Here is an 18,962-nt window from a genome sequence, read left to right as displayed (position 1 = left end):
ATTTATGATGGGTCACTCAAAAGAAAAAAGTAATTTCATACTGAAAATTAGTCTCATTTATTTCCCCATTCCCTCCACCAATTTCTTGATTCACTAAACCTGTGTCTTAAATTCTTATTTTCTGGGTACCGCTTTAGGGCTGTTCACAGCATGGAATCTGGCTTCTTCCAGAGCAAGTGAAGAAAAAAAGAAAGAGGGGATAGATACATACAATGTCATGGAATCATGTGACCTAGTCTTCACAGTCACATATCACTGTCACTTTTGCTTTGTGCTCTTGCTTAGAAGCAAGTCATTAAGTGTTAACTCACACTCAAGGGGAAAGGAATTAGACTCCACTTCTTAAAGGAAAGAGTATCAACTAATTTGTGGACATATTTTTATACCTACCACAGTATCCATGTTAAAACTCTTTAGATGCTTCCTTAAGAAAACATATAACATATTCCTTGGTGGTTCTGTAAGACTAGTTTTGTGTCTCAATTACCTATGGGTTAAATAAACTTCTAGACTGGCCTAAGAACCTAATTCCTTTGTACCAAGAGTTAAGAAAACATGAAATTGGCATGCCAAAATTTTTTGTAAATTGGAATTTATTATATTTTGCATAACAAGAAAATGTTTTCATTTTTCTAAGAGCTTATTTTACTTTTTATATAGAATTAAGAGGGCTATTTTATTAGTCTGTTCCCCCCCCCCCCCATAACTAATTCCTAAATAATATATATCACTTGGTTTTCTTTAGGAGAAATTATACTGATTAAGCCTCTTTAAGCACTTTGATATTGTCAATACTTGGAAGTATTTTTGAAATATTTAAATATATTTAAGTTGATCACATTAAATTTTTTATATTCTCTTATTTTATTAGCGAGTATAATAATTCGAAGAAATACTAACCCTAGACTCAACATTTATAAGATTCTATTTCACTGTGAACAGAAAAGAGTAGTAATGTTACCAATGGCAATGGAATGTTAAAGTTAAAAGTGACTTATTGATAATCTAGTCCAGTATTTTTATTTTTGTGTTTAAGGTCATTCATATTAAATTATTTGCTGAGGGATCTGGAAAGTTGGATACAGAGCCTGATTTGCAAGCCAGATCTGTTATTCACAGTCCCATGCTTTTTCTTGATTCATGCTCCTTTAACATGTTTAAACTAACGTTAAAAATCAGATTTTAAAACATTTAAACATTTATGTTAATTACAATTCAATAGGTTTCCCTGTAAATATGCCTTATATGATTTAGAATCCAGCTAGATTTACAGTTAGCCTGAAATATCATATTATCCCCCTCGTATTGACTGTTATTACATTTACACCTTTCAGTATTTACCACTTTTTCCCCATAAAGCTTAATTATAGGTATTTTTTGTTTTCCTTCCGTTCCTCCTTTGTTATTTCCTGAAATATTTTAGAGACTAGTTTCATTATATGAACTATTAATATACAGTGCCTTTCAAATAAAAAATGTGAGTAGCCTCTTACTTTGATAATAAAAAATAACTATTATAGATAAGAGGTACTTGAAATTCTAGCTGTTTTATTTATTAAAATATTATAGATAAATAATTTTTATTCCAAACTAGTTTTTTAGAGTTTATTTTCTAATTGAGAACATATTCATAGTTGATGTCAAGTGGAATTTGGCAAAGAGGTAAAGAAGAAGAAGGAGTTTATGGTTTCCTAATAGAAGACATAAGGAAAGAAGTGAATAGAGCTTCTAAACTGGTAAGTAAATTATTTTACTCATTTTAGTAAATACTGTAAATATTGTCAATACTAGGGAAGTCTTCTTTATCAGTTTCTCCACTAGAAATTTGTAAGACTTCTATTTTATGTTCCAGTGCTTACTTTGTCAAATATGGTGAATTTAGAACATTTGTATTTTTGCAAGTGAAAGGGAACTTAACCGCCCCTGGATAATATATGTGACAGTATTGATTTTCACTTCCTTATCTTATTCCAACCAACCCATCAATTCACCCACATTTATCAGAATTATGAACACACTAATACTCCGCTGTTCTTCAAACTTCAATACTGAGTCATCCAGACATTCACTTTTCATTCTTATACCTCATTTGTTGGGTAGAAATGATGGGTTGAGGTAAAATTACACAAGTATAAAGACCAGTAATTTGTGATCTCCACACCTCTGTGGCCCTTCTGTGACTTTGTGTGCTTTGTTCAGTGCCTTCTCCTGTTCTCCAAGATAAGTATTCTAAGCTTTTAACTCCTCACTCATTTCATTATAATACTAGAGGCCCGGTGCATGGATTCATGCACGGTGGGGTCCCTTGGCCTGCACCCTCTCACAATCCGGCACCCCTCAGGGGATGTCAGATTGCCGGTTTCGGCCCGTTCCCCGCAGGCCAGGCTGTGGGACCCCACCAGTGCATGCCTCTAATATGCATATAAGATCTTTGGTTACTCTCTTCCCACCCTCTACCCTCCCCCGCTTCCCACTGGGATGCATCAGTCTGTTCCATGTTTCCATGCCAGTTCTTTGAGTTTCTGGCCCCTGGTGGTCAGTGTGCATCATAGCTACTGGTCGAATGGTTGAACGGTCGCTTAGGCTTTTATATATATAGATGAGAATCTACTCTGTGATAGCTACTAGATGATGTACAAGGAAAGGACCGTGGGTTTCCAAGTGGTCTGAGTAGGAATAATGAAGGTGGGAGAATGAGAGGTTAAATATGAACATGCAGTAATAGCCTACAACCTGCAACAGACAATTAAAATAATGTATGTTTGTCCCCCTTCCTGTCCATGTCCATATCCCAGTTACACCCCTGGGCAAGTCTGGAATTTAAGGAGTATTTTTTAATTATGTGTTTTCATTTGAGATTTGAATGAGACTTTTGTGTATAGGCATTGTGTTTATAAGCAAGCAGCTTTATTCAAGACATTTTATAAGGGAAGCATGTAGAGACCTTTATTTTAGTTGAGGCAAAGAAATGGAGGCAACTATTTTTTTTTAATATATATTTTATTGATTTTTTACAGAGAGGAAGGGAGAGGGATAGAGAGCCAGAAACATTGATGAGAGAGAAACATCGATCAGCTGCCTCCTGCACAGTCCCCACTGGGGATGCGCCTGCAACCAAGGTACATGCCCTTGACCGGAATCATACCTGGGACCCTTTAGGCCATAGGCTGACGCTCTATCCACTGAGCTAAACCAGTTAGGGCGAGGCAACTATTTTTTAACATGTTGAGGATGCAGAGGCTTGATGGTAAAATAAAGGTTCCAGAGCATAAGGGAAAAGGTTGGGCGAATGGGCATCAGTAGGGTATCTAAGAGTCACATGTGAGTATTAGTATCAAAATTCCTCAACTTCCTGATAGTGAATATGTGGTGAGAGGTGGCCTCTAAAGGTCTCCTTACGGTTTGGAAATACCTGTTTTCTTAAAACATCTGAATTCTCTCTTGAGTATACTGTATTGTGAACCTTTAAGAATATCTTGATCCTGAAGAAGTATTTCCATTTGTGACCTTAAATTAGAATTCTCTGTATCATTTTACTGAGAGAGCATCAGGTTGGCAAGGTATCCTATCTAATAAAGAGGGGATATGCTAATTGACTCTCATGTCATCGCAAAGATGACGGCACCCACAGGCAATAAGGAGGGAATTTGCTAATTGACTGTCCTGCCCTCAGAGATGGCGGCACCCACAGCCAATAAGGAGGGAATATGCTGATTGGCTGCCATGCCCTCAAAGATGGCAGTGCCCACAGCCACAAGATGGCTGGCAGGGGAGGACAGTTGTGGGCGATCAGACCAGCAGGGGAGGGCAGTTGGGGGTGACCAGGCCGGCAGGGGAGGGCAGTTGGGGGCAATTGGGTTGGCAGGGGAGCAGTTAGGCGTCGATCAGGCCAGCAGGGGAGCAGTTAGGGGGTGATCAAGCTGGCAGGCAGAAGTGGTTAGGGGAAATCAGGCAGGCAGGCAGGCAAGCGGTTGGAGCCAGCAGTCCCAGATTGTGAGGGATGTCCAAATGCTGGTTTAGGCCTGATCCTATGGCAGTCAGATATCCCCTGAGGGGTCCCAGATTGGAGAGGGTGCAGGCTGGGCTGAGGGGCACACACACACACACACACACACACATAGTGCATGAATTTCGTGTACCGGGCCTCTAGTTCTCTTATGACCTGGTAGTGTTTGAGGGATCAGCATTAACACTGTTTAATCTCTTCATCAGTGACCATTATAATGGTCATTTCAAGGATTTCAAGATGTTTTAGGTACTGCTCTATATTTTAGTAATGATTGATTCATCTAATAGTCTTTGTTTGTATACCACTGTTATATTTCAGTTAGTAGCAGTGCTATTGTGTTTGTTTCCTAGAGCTGTCATAATTAATTACCATAACCTGGGTCACTTAAAATGGAAATGTCTCACAATTCTGGAGACCAGAAGTTCCAAATCAATCTGTCAGAATTGATTCCTTCTGGAAGCTCTGAGGGGGAACCCATTCCTTGCTTCTCTCTGAGCTTTTGATGGCTGCTGACAAGCTTTTCATTTCTTAGTTTGTGGCAGCATAACCTCAGTCTCTGCTTCCATCTTCATATGGTCTTTCCCTCTGTGTGTCTGTGTCTTAAATCTACCCCTCCAAAGACATCAGTTATTTGACTTAGGAACCCCTCTAAATACAGAATAATCTCATCTTTAAATCCTTAACTTACTTCTACAAAGACCGTATTTCCAAATAAGGTCACATTCATTCAGGTACCAGGAATTAAGACTTGAATATACCTTTTTAGGGGTCACTATTTAACCTATTATGATTATCTAATACTTTTTCACATGGTTAGGATAGAGTGATCCTAGCCATTTCTTTTTACAGATTGGTTTTTAGTATTGTGAAACTATTTTCCTTGGTGATATTTCCTAATTATGTGTTTTCATTTGAAATTTGAATGAGACTTTCCTGTATAGCTATTATGTTCATAAACCCTTATTTTTTTTTAGCAAATAGGAAGGACAAGAAACTTTTTTTCTCATTCATATGTTAGGTTACAGATGTTTACTGTATCAGAAATTATTGTAGGAGTGAATCTTCAGTGTCTTTAGGTTGTTTCTGGGTAGAACAATTTTTCAGGAAATTTCTTTAATATACTATCACCACAGCTATTTGCTATATGATTAAATTAATTTTCAGGCGCCTCAAAAGGAATATTTATTTATACCTCAGTTATAGTATAGTGCTCAATTTTTCTATGTTATGCCCCTATTCTTTTTTGTTTTTTTCTAGAAATGCTGTGTTTGCAAGAAAAGTGGTGCTTCAATTGGATGTGTTGCACCTCGATGTAAACGAAGTTATCATTTCCCGTGTGGACTTCAGAGAGAATGTATTTTCCAGTTCACTGGCAATTTTGCGTGAGTTAACTGTTGAACATGAAAGATGATGGTTAAAGAAAAGTCAGTAATGGAAATGGATATTCCAATTATATAATTACTTTGTTAAATTTTTTTTCAAAGCTGCACTGAATTTATACAGTGTGTGTGTATATATATATATATATATATATATATATATACACACACTGAGAGAGAGAGAGAGAGAGAGAGAGAATATATGCAGTCATTTCTATCTGCAAAGTCTTAAGAATAGCCATATCTGAAATGGGCTTATTTACCTTTAGCTTTCAGCTCTAGAGTATAATATCGAACTGTTAATGTGTATTCATAGTCAGTGAAAATTTTTACCTTATATAATTCTAGATTTTTATATCACTCTTTAGATCTATCAGTAATAGTCCAGTTTTCTTTCATGGAGTCATATTTACTTCTAGTGTGAATTGAAGGCATATAAATTTGGAATCCAAAAGGTAAATATTGCTCCCCTGGATGCTCCTGAAAGTACTGGTTCTTGAATCCAGCTGTAAACATGGAATTTTTATAAATTTTGATATTAGATATCATGAGTGTTTTATTTCTTTTAGTCCTTGTGTTCTTGACCAATTTAATGATTTTTTTTCCTATGTAAAAAAACTGCAGTTTAGAAAATACAAATGGAAATAAATTTAGTGGGTTAGGAATAAGTTATTATTTTCATTTTATCTGTTATATGATTAAATATTTAAATGTTAAGTTCCTTTAATTTTGTGCAGTTTTTAATGCAGTGATGTGTGTATTCTGTTGCTAACAATCTTATATAGGATTCTCAGCATAATATTAGTTGCTGAGATTCTGTGAGGGAAGGCCTACCACCAAAAGGTTCACATTTTGAAAGTTCAGTTAAACATGCTCATAGATTATGAAACTGACTTATAATGCCAAAGTTCCAGTCTGTTGTAGGTTAGTTATGAGAGAGATAGAAATGCAGTTTCTCTTATAAATGTGAATTGTAATGCTATCCTAATTGTGCTTTGTAATTTATTAGATGTTGGTTTTAAATAATTTAGGTCATTTTGTTGGAACCATCGACCTGTTCAAATAATTACACCTAATAATTATAGAGAATCCTTACCATGCACCATTTGCTTGGAGTTTATTGAGCCTATTCCAACTTATAGCATATTACGAAGTCCATGTTGTAAAAATGCTTGGTTTCATAGAGACTGTTTACAGGTAAGATGTTTTGTAAGCTTTTTCTGATATAAAATTTGTTGCTTGCTGCTAAAATTTAAAATTGGAAAGAATTAACATGGGTGTTTTAGCCCATACTACTTGTAACTTTTTAAAACATCTCTATTAAAATATCTTCTTGACAAAAATGCCAACTCCATCTTTAATATCAAGGAAATCTGATTGTATGGTACCATAGATCTGTTAATATGTAACATGTTATTCAATAACCTGCTGTATAAAATTGTTCATAAGCCATATTTTAATGGCTTAAAAAATGCTTAATGTGCTCCATTTGCATTATAACTTCTAATATAACTTGCAATATAACTTTCTGCTATGTGGTAGGAATTTGTAAGAGGTGATGAGAGTCAAAGGACATTAGAATAGCAAAAATGTCCCAACCTGCATGGTTCAGTGGTGGAGCGTCTGCCTATGAACCAGGAGGTCGCAGTTCGATTCCAGGTTGGGGCTTGGTCCCTGGTGGGGGGCTTGCGGGAGGCAGCCAATCAGTGATTCTCTGTCATCATTGGTATTTCTGTTTCTGAAATCAATAAAAAAAATATATATATATATATATTTTTAAAGTAGCAACAATGTTTTTATGAATTAATCTTTAGTAATGGCAATAAGATGTGAATAAAAGTAAACTATTGTTATCTAAAAAAATAAATAGAAACTTTATTGAAGCCTATTTTACATTAGGGTAAATTCACCCTAATGAATTGTACAATTAATATTTTAATACTTTAGATACGACTTTTTAATCTATATTTATCTAATGATTTCATTTGTTTCACAATAAATAAAACATTTATTGTCAAGTTATTTACATATTTAAGCTTAGAAAACCAAGATATGTGAAATGATTATGTAATTGTAAGCTAAGATATTTAAATGTTAGAGGCCTTTCCTATTGTATGTCAAACCTGATGACAAGTTTTCAAGTAAACAAAATAACATGAAATTTGACATTAAACAATATTATTTTGTTGAGAAGATATTTGAAAGTTTAAAAAATCTCAGTTATTAGTAACATCAAATATGTAGTATTCATGTAGTAAAGTGCCAACTGATAGTTATAGCTCATAGAATGCCAAATAACAAAGGATTTACTTGCTTTTTAAACCTTGGGTTTTATTATTGTTTACTAAAATAAAAGGAGGTTACTGCTGATTATAGATTATCCACAAATTTTTTTTTCCCTTTTAAGTTAAGAGATATTGCAAATCCTCTTATATATCAACTAGAGGCCTGGTGCGTGAATTCGTGCACGGGTGGGGTCCCTCGGCCTGGCCGACGATTGGGGCTGATTGGGGCCTTCTCTCCCAGCCCCAATTGGGGTCCATTGGGGCTGATTGGGGCTGGCCAGCTGGGAGGAGGGACCGCGGGATGTTGGCCGGCCACAGGTGGTTGACTGTGGGAGCGCACTGACCACCAGGGAGCAGCTCCTGCATTGAGTACCTGCCACCTGGTGGTCAGTGCACATCATAGCTATCATCCGGTCGTAACGGTTGCTTAGGATTTTATATATATACTAGAGGCCTGGTGCATGAAATTCATGCACAGGTAGGGTCTCTAAGCCTGGCTGGTGATCAGGGCCGATCTGTGGGGCCCCCACTGGCACCCACTTTGGCTGGTCTGGCACCACCCTCTGTGGGGCAAATGGCGGGGTGATCAGGGCACCTCTGCTGGTACTTGCCTTGGCTGGCCTGGGGCCTGTGGGCTGGGGGCAGCCCCTTCATTGAGCATCTGCCCCCTGGTGGCCAGTGCGTGTCATAGTAACCAGTCGTTCCTCTGGTTATTCTGCCATTCAGTTGATTTGCTTATTAGACTTTTATTATATAGGATAGACTAGAGGCCCAGTGCACAAAATCATGCGCAGGTAGGGTCCCTAGGCCTAGCCTGCAATCAGGGCCATCTTCTTCCTGCTCGTCAGTCCCCCGTCCCCCCTGCCGCCACTCACCCCAGTTCCCCATGGTTCCCCATTGGCCATCCAGCCATTGGAGCCTGCAGACTGCAGGGAGAGATCGAGAGGTGGTCAATGTACCTCATAGTGACTGTTTGATTAGTCATTCTGATCATTACATCTTTACAGTCCCTGGCCTCTTATTATATAGGACTAGTGGCCCGGTGCTAGAAATTCGTACACATTTAAAGGGAATTAATTAGAGGAAATATTTTAATATTGCTATTTGCCCTTTCTCTATAATAGAAGTGTCTGGTTGGCCCCACCCCCATTGGGCAACACCAAGACTCGGCTGGCCTCAGCCCCATCTAGCCCCGCCGAAAGGGGGACACAGCCCCACGTCCCGGCGCCGGGGTGGGGGTGTGGCCTCAGTTCCCCTGTCAAGCCCTGCTGGGTGGGGGGCACAGCCTCAGGACCCCCGCCCCAGCCTGGCACCATGCAGCCTCAGGTACCTGCTGATTAGTGTGATGGTGTGATGACCATTTGCATACTAGCCTTTTAGTAAGATGATAGTCTTAAAAGTACTAATAGTAGTTAAAGTAGTAAAGGTTAAATGATTACTTTCAATTTTTTGTATGAGCCTTGAACATTTATATTTAGGGCTATTCAGTGAAAAGTGGCAAAATGGAACCGATTTTGTTGGGTAAATATTAGAAATTCTGTTAATTCTTACAAATAAGTGTTTGTGAAAGGATCCAGAGGGTGTAGTTCATAAACTTCATGAAGTGTTATCTGTACCTATTGAAGAAGAAGTTTACATTCTATGAGAATCTTTAAAAAGTATTTTATCTTAATTAAGGGTTTGTATTTGGATGAATGTAATTGCTGCCAAATGTATCTTATTAATTTTGTAACAGTGTGTTATTTTTCAAGACAAATAAGATTAGCCTCATTTATCTATATATATATCTATATATATAAAAGTGTAATATGCAAATGGACTGGATGGCGGAATGATCGGTTGGCTATGATGCGCACTGACCACCAGGGGGCAGACGCTCAATGCAGGAGCTGCCCCCAGCCTGCAGGCCCTGATTGCCCAATTGGGGCCTGCCAGCCAACCTCTTGTTCCCTACCCCCAGCCGGCAGGCTCCAATTGCCTGATGAGGAACTGGGTACTGGGGTTGGGTGGTGGCAGACACAGGTGGTGCCAGTGCCCTGATCACTCTGCTGGCCGCCCCCCACACAGAGGGCAGCGGGGGGTGGAGGGGGCGGCTGCTGGCAGCTGGGGCAGATCAGTCATGATCGCAGGCCAGGCCTGGGGACCCTCCCCTTGCACGGATTTCGTGCGCCGGGCCTCTAGTGTGTTAATAATGAATCAGAGAGAGGTTCTCAAACTTGACCTAGTATTCACCAGGCTTTTTGTGAACACTCTGAAGACACCAAGTTTCTAATTCTGTCATTAAAACGTAGAAATAAGTCCTAGCTGGTTTGGCTCAGTGGATAGAGTGTCGGCCTGAGGACTAAGGGTCTGGGGTTTGAGTCTGGTCAAGATCACTTACCTCAATCCCTATTCTGGAGGCAACCAAACGATATGTCTCTCCCCCACCCATGTGTCTCGCTCTCCCTTCTACTCTCTCTGAAAATGAATGGAAAAATATCCTCAGGTGAGGATTAACAACAACCAAAAAGAGTAGAAATAATATTGCTAACAAAATTGTAGGTCTACTTTATGCAAATATAAAAATATAGCCACCTTGCTCTGGCTGGTGTTTAGTGGTTAGAGTGTCAGCTGTGCACCAGAGGCTCTCAGGTTCAAATCCGGGTCAAGGGCATGTACCTGGGTTGCAGGTTTGATCCCCGGCCCTAGTTGAGGTTTGTGCTGGAGGCATCCAATCGCTGTGTCTTTCTCACATCGATGTTGCTTTCTCACACGCCAACCCTCCCTTCCACTCTCTCTAAGGAAAAAAAAAAAATCAATGGAAAAAAATACCCTCGGGTAAGAATTAAACAACAACAAAAATACAGCCACATGGATACCTGTCTATGATATAAGTATTAATAAGCAATTGTTACTTGACTGGAGTTCATTCATATTCTCTATAGGAGTTCCAGTGGCTTTTCCACCCTAGTACTAGAATCTTAACTGAAATAATAAATGGAATCTGCCCTATCTAGATAGCTACAATAATACCTGAATAATTATTTTAAATATCTGAATTCATTAATATAAAAGAGTCAAAGGAAGAAGAAACTTAATGCAATAGAATGCAAAATTTTGAAAAAAAAACTATGCAAAAATTTCATTGTTTTTACCACTACAAATGCTATATTATAAATTGGGATTTTGTGAGGAGAGACTATAGGTTAATATAAAAGAAATTAATGGACCCCAGCCGGTGTTCCTAAGTGGTTGAGCATCGACCCAAGCATGCACCAAGAGGTTGTGGGTTCAATTCCCAGTCCCGGGTTGCAAGCGAACTCCCTGGTGGGGGCTATGCAGGAGGCAGCCAAGTCAATCAATGTTTCTGTCTTCTCCCTCTCACTTCCTCTCTGAAAAATAAAAACATCAATATAAAAACATATTAAAATTAATGGAAACTTTTCACTCTGGCTATGTAGAGAATTGTTACTATTCTTGTTCATTTTGGAGTTCTCCTTCATTGTTCTGGTCTTGGTATCTTCCATATGCCCTCTGGTGTTTTTTCCTCCATACTAGACACTTACTTTTTGTATCACATCCTATATTTAGTATATATTACAATTGCTTGCAGACGCTTTAGGTTTAGATTTCAGAAACTTGTTGCTTTCCTACCACATGGGTGTGTGTGTGTGTGTGTGTGTGTGTTACTTGGTAGTAGTTTGAACCTGGGCTCCTATTTGTTAACTTCTTTCTTCACCCTCCAAAAATCATTCCCGAACCCAAGTCTGTCAGGTCTACCTAATAGATATTTTTGTGTATACTTTTTCATTGCTGTTCTCTCCCTCTATTTTAACTAGACTTTTGTAGGAGCTTACTGAGCTGGTCTTTCTCCTGCATGCCTTATTTCCTATAATTTCTTCACACTATCGGTTTTGATTTACCTGTTTAGCCTCCTTACTTAGTTCACTATGGCCAGCCTGTCATCCTGAGTTTATTAATTAGTTTTCTAATCACATGTGCTTACTTGTTTTGACATATGCTTGATTTGATATATGCTATTTTCTAGTTTTGTAATGTCTTTTGTCCCATTTTCCTGGCAGACTCCTGTGTCTTCTTCCAAAATTAGCTTTGACAGTTTTGTCAGGCTCTTATATAGACTGAGGTACTTCTTCCTCTCTCTTCCATATATATATACTTAAAAAACTTGTACACTATATTAGAATTGTATACTGTATGCCTACTCATAAGTCATTTTATATTTCTGTTTTTGATACATAGCATAGTGTTTGGTGCCTATATAGTAGGGATTAAATTTTGTTAATGAAGGAGTGCTATTAGTTTTGTGGTATTTTTTACTGGGTATTGGCTACTCTTTCTAGTAGAGTTACAGTTTTCTGTTTCCCTCTGCATACCCTCTGCCTGCTGCCTTTGTATTTGTAGTAACTGAAAAGTGAGAATAGGTTTTATACTTCTCCCCTCTTAGGAAGGAAATTAACAGAGTGAGTTAAAAATAGAACCAAGGATACTTTTTATGTAGCACTTATTTAAATATATTTCCTAGATGAAGTAACTCAAGATTTTTACTATTTTATTCATAGACATGGCCACCACAATATTTGGGAACAGAAATGATATTAGACACCAAAGGTTAAGAGGAATGTATGGGTGAATATATAGTAAAGCTAAGAACAGTTAATTCATTAGCTTAATTTTTTTTGGCAATTGGGAAAAAGATCTCCAAATTTTAGCAGTGGGATAACTTAGTTTATCAAAGTTTGAGAACCATTAGTGTACAAAATAAGATTTCATTATATATTGAGTGAAAAGTAGCACATGTTCTGTTAGTTATAAAGTTCATAACCTAATATATTGTTAAATTATTAAAGATTTTCTATTTTTACTACAGGTTCAAGCAATAAATGCAGGAGTGTTTTTCTTCAGGTGCACAGTATGCAATAATAGTGACATATTTCAGAAAGAGATGTTGAGAATGGGAATTCATATTCCTGAAAAGTGAGTACCACGTTTGACAAAAGATATTTTATAAATAGGATTTAATAACAGTGAAAATAGTCATTTATGTCTGATTATGTAATGATGGAGAAGCAGCCACTTCAGATGGGGAAATGTAAAGCAGCCCCTGCCACCTCCTCTTTCTCCCCAGATTGCTAGTTCTTGAGAGCAGGACTGTGACTTAAATTTTCATTAGTTGATTTATAGTCTCTGAATAAACACCTCAATTGTATGTAATGTTAATTGATTTATACACAAGTATAGTAGGCTTTAAAATGGTATGTATAAATTAAGAGAATCAAGATGTGATTTAAAATGTCTAATAAGAATTTTTTATTTTATTTTATTTTATTTTTATTTTATTTTTTTTAATTAAATGTTTATTGTTCAGATTATTACATTTGTTCCTCTTTTTTCCCCCCATAACTCCCTTCCTCCCAGTTCCCGCCCCACCCTCCGCCCTCACTCCCCACCCACTGTCCTCATCCATAGGTGCACAATTTTTGTCCAGTCTCTTCCCGCATCTCCCACACCCCTTTCCCCCCCAAGAATAGTCAGTCCATTCCCTTTCTATGTCCCTGATTCTATTATAATCACCAGTTCATTCTGTTCATTAGATTATTTATTCACTTGATTCTTAGATTCACTTGTTGATAGATGCATATTTGTTGTTCATAATTTGTATCTTTACCTTTTTCTTCCTCTTCCTCTTCTTAAAGGATACCTTTCAGCATTTCATATAATCCTGGTTTGGTGGTGATGAACTCCTTTAGCTTTTCCTTATCTGTGAAGCTCTTTTTCTGACCTTCAATTCTGAATGATAGCTTTGCTGGATAAAGTAATCTTGGTTGTAGGTTCTTGGTATTCATCACTTTGAATATTTCTTGCCACTCCCTTCTGGCCTGCAAAGTTTCTGTTGAGAAATCAGCTGACAGTCGTATGGGTATCCCCTTGTAGGTAACTGAGTTTCTTTCTCTTGCTGCTTTTAAGATTCTCTCTTTGTCTTTTGCTCTTGGCATTTTAATTATGATGTGTCTTGGTGTGGTCCTCTTTGGATTCCTTTTGTTTGGGGTTCTCCGCGCTTCTTGGACCTGTAAGTCCATTTCTTTCACCAGGTGGGGGAAGTTTTCTGTCATTATTTCTTCAAATAGGTTTTCAATATCTTGCTCTCTTTCATCTTCTGGCACCCCTATAATTCTGATGTTGGTACCCTTGAAGCTGTCCCAGAGGCTCCTTACACTATCCTCGCATTTTTGGCTTCTTTTTTCATTCCGCCCCTCCGGTTGGGTGTTTTTTGCTTCCTCGCATTTCAAATCATTGACTTGATTCTTGCGCTCCTCTGGTCTGCTGTCGGGAGTCTGTATAATATTCGTTATTTCAGTCCGTGTATGCTTAATTTCTAGTTGGTTCCCCAATATAAGATCGAGGGTCTCATTAGTTTTCTTGTAGATCTCATTAAGTTTATCGGCGGCTTCTAAACAGTTCTTGAGAGACCTTAAAGTGTGGTTCTGAACTCTATATCTTCCATTGACAATTTTGTCCTGTTTCTTTGTCTCCGCATTTTGTTATGCTTCCTTGGTGCACCCCCTAGTGGTCTTTGTTCGCAGTCTTATAGTTAAACCTTGATTGTTGTAGCTAATACCAGGGAGGGTTTGACCTCCAGGCCAAGTGGCTATGAGAATCAGCTGTGTCAGCAGTGAGAGAACTTCTGTCCTCTAGGGAGGTGCTAATCTAGCCTTTGCCTGAGGCTATCTGGCAAATGCCTGTGTGCAGGGCTTGGGCGGGGCGGGTCTCACAGGGTGGGCTGGAGAGAGCAGTTATGGTGGCTCTCAGTCCTGTCCCCAGGGGCTCTGCCTCTCTGAGTCCCAGCGACCGACCGCTGCAAACCTCGGAGAGAAAGCTGCACTCGCTCTGACCGAAGCCAGACAGTCCCGCTACTCCCATTTGAGTCAGGGTGCCTAAAGACTGGCCCGTATCTGGAGCTCAGAGCCTGCGACTCCCTCCCGATTGAAAACGCCAACCGCGCCCTCCGCCGCCAGCCCGCGCACTCCGCACCTCAGAATTTTACTTCAGCACTGCGCCTCCTCTGAGTGTCCGTATGCGTTTCTCTTTCCTCCAAGTTGTAGGACTTCCACTCAGCCAGCGATCCTGTGGTTCTGGGTGATGTCCATTCCGTCTTTTAGTTTCACTTTTGAAGTAGTTGTTCAAGGCAGCAAACTCCGGAGTTAACCTATGCCGCCATCTTGGTTCTCCCGGAAAATATCTCTAAAATGTGTAATAAGAATTTTGTTAGTACTTAAAGATGAGGAATCCTGAAATAATGGTACTAAACTTGAAATAAATGGAAGTGAAATGTTAAAAATATAAGTTAGAAATTTTCTGCTTACTATTTCAGTTAGCATTTGAAAACTCACTGTGAGACTAAATGTAGGCTAAAATGACACTAAAGGATTTATATCTTAAAGAGAATGATTAATCTTAAAAAACAAATTTTAGCCTCATTCCTGAGTACTATTAATGTGAAAAGTTTTTATTTTTAGGTTCATTACCCACCCTTTAATATGTAACATTTTAGGTCAAAGTTTTTTTTATGTCTTGCTTCATTTACAGAGATGCATCTTGGGAATTGGAAGAAAATGCTTATCAAGAGCTTCTGCAGCACTATGAGCATTGTGATGTACGAAGATGTCGTTGCAAGGAAGGGCGAGACTATAATGTGCCTAATAGGTATACCGGGAAGTTCACTTGTGCTTAATTCGTGTTCTTATTGAAACCTTCAGCTTAGAAAGCAGAGTTATAGTTAGTGAAATGTATTTGCTCTTAGGATGTTTGAAGTTTTAACTTTATTGTATATTTACATCTTTTTACAGAAAAATTATTGCACTCAGCATAATTGCACCTTATTTTCTTGGTGCATTTTTGTGAGGCTCTATTTTCTAGTGCTGCACTGGTCCTATATGGTAGCCACTAGGCACATGTGGCTATTGAACACTTGAAGTGTGGCTGTTCCCAATTTAGAGGTGTTGTGTCAAATACACACTGAAGACATAGTATGCATCTTAGTTAGTAGGGCTGCCATACAAAATACCACAAACAAGATGCCTTAAATAATAGAAATTTGTTTCTACTACTCACAGTTCTAGAGTCTAGAAGTCCATGATAAAGGTATCCACAGATTTGACTTCTTCTGAAACTTCTCCTTGACTTGCACATGATTCCCTTCTAGTTCTATCTTTACATGATTGTCCCTCTTTCTATGTCCTGGCATATTGAATTAGGGTCCACCCATTTGACTTTATTTTATTTTAATTATCTCTTTCAAAGCCCTATCTCCAAACACAGTCACATTGTGAGGTACTGGGTGTTAGGACTCCAACATATGAATTTTGGGGAGACACAATCCAGCCTATAACAGTTAAGAAAAAATAAGTGAAAATATCTTAATTTTATATTGATTGCTTATTTAACACTAGAGGCCCGGTGCACAAAAATTTGTGCACTGGGGAGCTGGGGGGGGGGGTCCCTCAGCCCAGCCTGTGCCCTCTCGCAGTCTGGGACCCCCTTGGGGGATGTTCACCTGCTGGCTTAGGCCCCCTCCCCGGGGGGGTGCTCTCAGGGGATGTCCACTTGCCAGCGGGGAGCAGGCCTAAGCTGCAGTCAGACATCCTTAGCGCTGCTGAGGAGGCGGGAGAGGCTCCTGCCACCACCGCTGTGCTGGCAGCCGGCAGCCTGGCTGAGAGGAAACTGATAAGAGAAAGAACAAATATGGGCTTGGTAGTGAGTCTGGGTTCTGAGGAGCTGCACAATCTATTTTTCTTCCTTTGGGTTGGTTTTGTGTGTGAGGTGGACAGTGATACTTTTCCAAAAGTGAGGCCTGTGGCAGTGTGGGAATTTGACTAAGTTAATATCAAAATGTCAATATTTGCTTCTCTTTATCTCCTCAGCAAATGGGAAATAAAGCGTTGTCAGTCTTGTGGTTCTAGTGGAACACATTTAGCCTGTTCCTCACTACGATCATGGGAACAAAATTGGGAGTGTTTGGATTGTAGAGGTATTACCTACAACTCAGGTAACGTTTTGTAATTTTGAATAAAGATGTTCTTATTTAAATGCATATTATTTAAAAGTTTCTACCTATATTTCTGTTATGCTCACACTGGATTTTAAATCTGCAGGGGGTTTCCAAAAAGCCAAAAAACATACATTACCCAACACTAACAATGTTGGAATAAATGATTGCTTGTTGGAAGAATCATCTCCGAAATTACCCAGACAGTCACCTGGAGCCCAGCAAAAAGATCTGCTGAGGTGTGTATTTTGAATTGGAGAAAAATATAAAACTCTATTCTGAAAAAATGAATAGGAAGTGGCTGTATACACTTAGAATGCTAGCTGATCTTTACAGTAGTCTGGAAGAATGCTTTTCAAACAGCAGGACCCAAAATTTGATCATGAAATCATGCAATCAGCATTTAAAAAAGAAAATGAAACAGGATAGACTAGAATATAAAGTATCATATTGCACTGCAAATAGAAAGAATGTATGTAAAATAATTTTAGTATTTAATTGTATATGGGCTCATGATGTAGAACATATTTTTATTATAGATAATTTTCAAGATACTTTGAAAACACATATTTGGAAAGTGTGCTTAAACTGTTATTTGGTTATAGAGTTAGAGAAGAATTTAAATAACATGAATATCATGTTACTTTGTTAAAAAATGGAATTATATTTAATATAGAGTTAACTTTTTTATTTTGTAATCATTTGCTTAATACTATAATACTCACTATAAGTATCGGATAAAATGTCATCTGTGTAGGAAGCTTAAGGCATATGGACAAGTATTATTTTATTAATGCCTAACTTTTCATAAGACAGCAAAATGAGTAACTTTGAAAATCATTCTTAACCATTTAAATAAGATTAGAATTACATCTTCATACTGTGTCAGGTATTTGTCCAGCTGAAGTTAGGATTTTTAAGTATATGTATAGCTTAATAAAAGAAAGTTCATATAGCCTTGTTGCCAATAGGGAAAAAATAGACATAGACATAAGTAATATTAGTAGCTAAGCCTGAGGAAGTACTTTCTTATTAAAAATAATACCAAGTTAAAATTTAGAAGGACAAGAGAATTTTTGTGAAAATATTTGATAACTAGATTTGCAAATAGAAGTGATTCTATTTAAGAAGTGAAGAATTGCTGTTTTAAAATACCAGTGTATTAACTGAAAATTTGTTACAAATATTTTTATACTAGAGGCCCGGTGCACAAAATTTGTGCAGGGAGGGGGGGTGTCAGCCCAGCCTGCACCCTCTCCAATCTGGGACCCCTCGGGGGATGTTCGACTGGTGGTTTCAGCCTGATACCTGTGGGCCTGGTTGCCCCTAACTGCCCTCCCCTGTAGGCCTGGTCACCTCCAACTACCCTCCCCTACAGGTCTGGTTGCCCCTAACTGCCCTTCCCTGCTGGCCTCATCGCCCACAACTGCCCTCCCCTGCTGGCCTGATTGCCCACAACTGCCCTCCCCTCCCGGCCTGGTTGCCGCCAACTGCCCGCCCCTGCAGGCCTGGTCACCCCCAACTGCCCTCCCCTGCTGGCTATCTTGTGGTGGCCATCTTTGACCACATGGGGGCAGCCATCTTGTGCAAGGGCGTGATGGTCAATTTGCATATTACCTCTTTATTATATAGGATTTTTAGTATAAAAAAGATGTTCATGTTAGTTTTAAATAATTTTAATGTTTAGATTTCTAAAGATGTTATGCCAGGGAAGTTTGAGTCCTTGCACTTGCTCTAATATGCCATCATGTTTAGAAGAACAACATAGTATTTCCAGTCCAGACAGGAGCAAGGAATCAACTTGCAACAAGACAGTTTATTTTTGAAGGATTATCTTCCAAAAGATTTTGATTTCATTCAACCTGGGTAAATGAATATGGTAGGGGGTTGTGTGAAGAAAGAAAAAAACAAAACCTGGCCCACATTGGGATATTATAATGTCTTAGGATGGGAAAAATTTATACTTAATGTAGAAAGATGAAAATGACATTGCCCCAAACAGGATCATTTTAAGTACATCAATACCAATTACAGATGGAAAAACTGAGGCAGGGTTGCAAATTCTCTTTATAATATTAGTTCTACTGTTAACTTTATGGTTAAAAATACATTGTAATTTCTTAAACCTATAGTTATCTTGTATAGTAAGCAGAGACTATGTTTGCTTTAGTTTTTTTTAAAGGATCTAGTAAATATGAAATAAGATACAGTTTAATAAGTGTGTAGTAGTCATTGGCCAGAAAGGT

At 38.5% G+C, this 18,962-nt stretch overlaps 1 protein-coding gene across 4 annotated transcripts in view; it reads left to right on the top strand.

Annotated features, from left to right (window-relative positions):
* G2E3 (G2/M-phase specific E3 ubiquitin protein ligase) overlaps window positions 1-18,962 on the top strand; it is a 70,878-nt gene that overhangs the window by 31,345 nt on the left and 20,571 nt on the right. For 3 of the 4 annotated variants that reach the window (XM_036354000.1, XM_036353984.1, XM_036353992.1), the window contains 7 exons: window positions 1,635-1,736; window positions 5,267-5,391; window positions 6,420-6,585; window positions 12,541-12,647; window positions 15,258-15,374; window positions 16,592-16,716; window positions 16,823-16,955. In XM_036354000.1, coding sequence (XP_036209893.1) covers window positions 1,635-1,736; window positions 5,267-5,391; window positions 6,420-6,585; window positions 12,541-12,647; window positions 15,258-15,374; window positions 16,592-16,716; window positions 16,823-16,955 — 875 coding nt within the window. Of the gene's footprint in view, window positions 1-1,594; window positions 1,737-5,266; window positions 5,392-6,419; window positions 6,586-12,540; window positions 12,648-15,257; window positions 15,375-16,591; window positions 16,717-16,822; window positions 16,956-18,962 lie in introns of all 4 variants that reach the window. The other variant, XM_036354008.1, reaches the window with a different exon arrangement.

This window comes from Myotis myotis, unplaced genomic scaffold (assembly GCF_014108235.1).
Source record: "Myotis myotis isolate mMyoMyo1 unplaced genomic scaffold, mMyoMyo1.p scaffold_m19_p_1, whole genome shotgun sequence".
Lineage (NCBI taxonomy): Eukaryota > Metazoa > Chordata > Mammalia > Chiroptera > Vespertilionidae > Myotis > Myotis myotis.
This window is presented reverse-complemented; position numbering and strand designations above follow the sequence as displayed.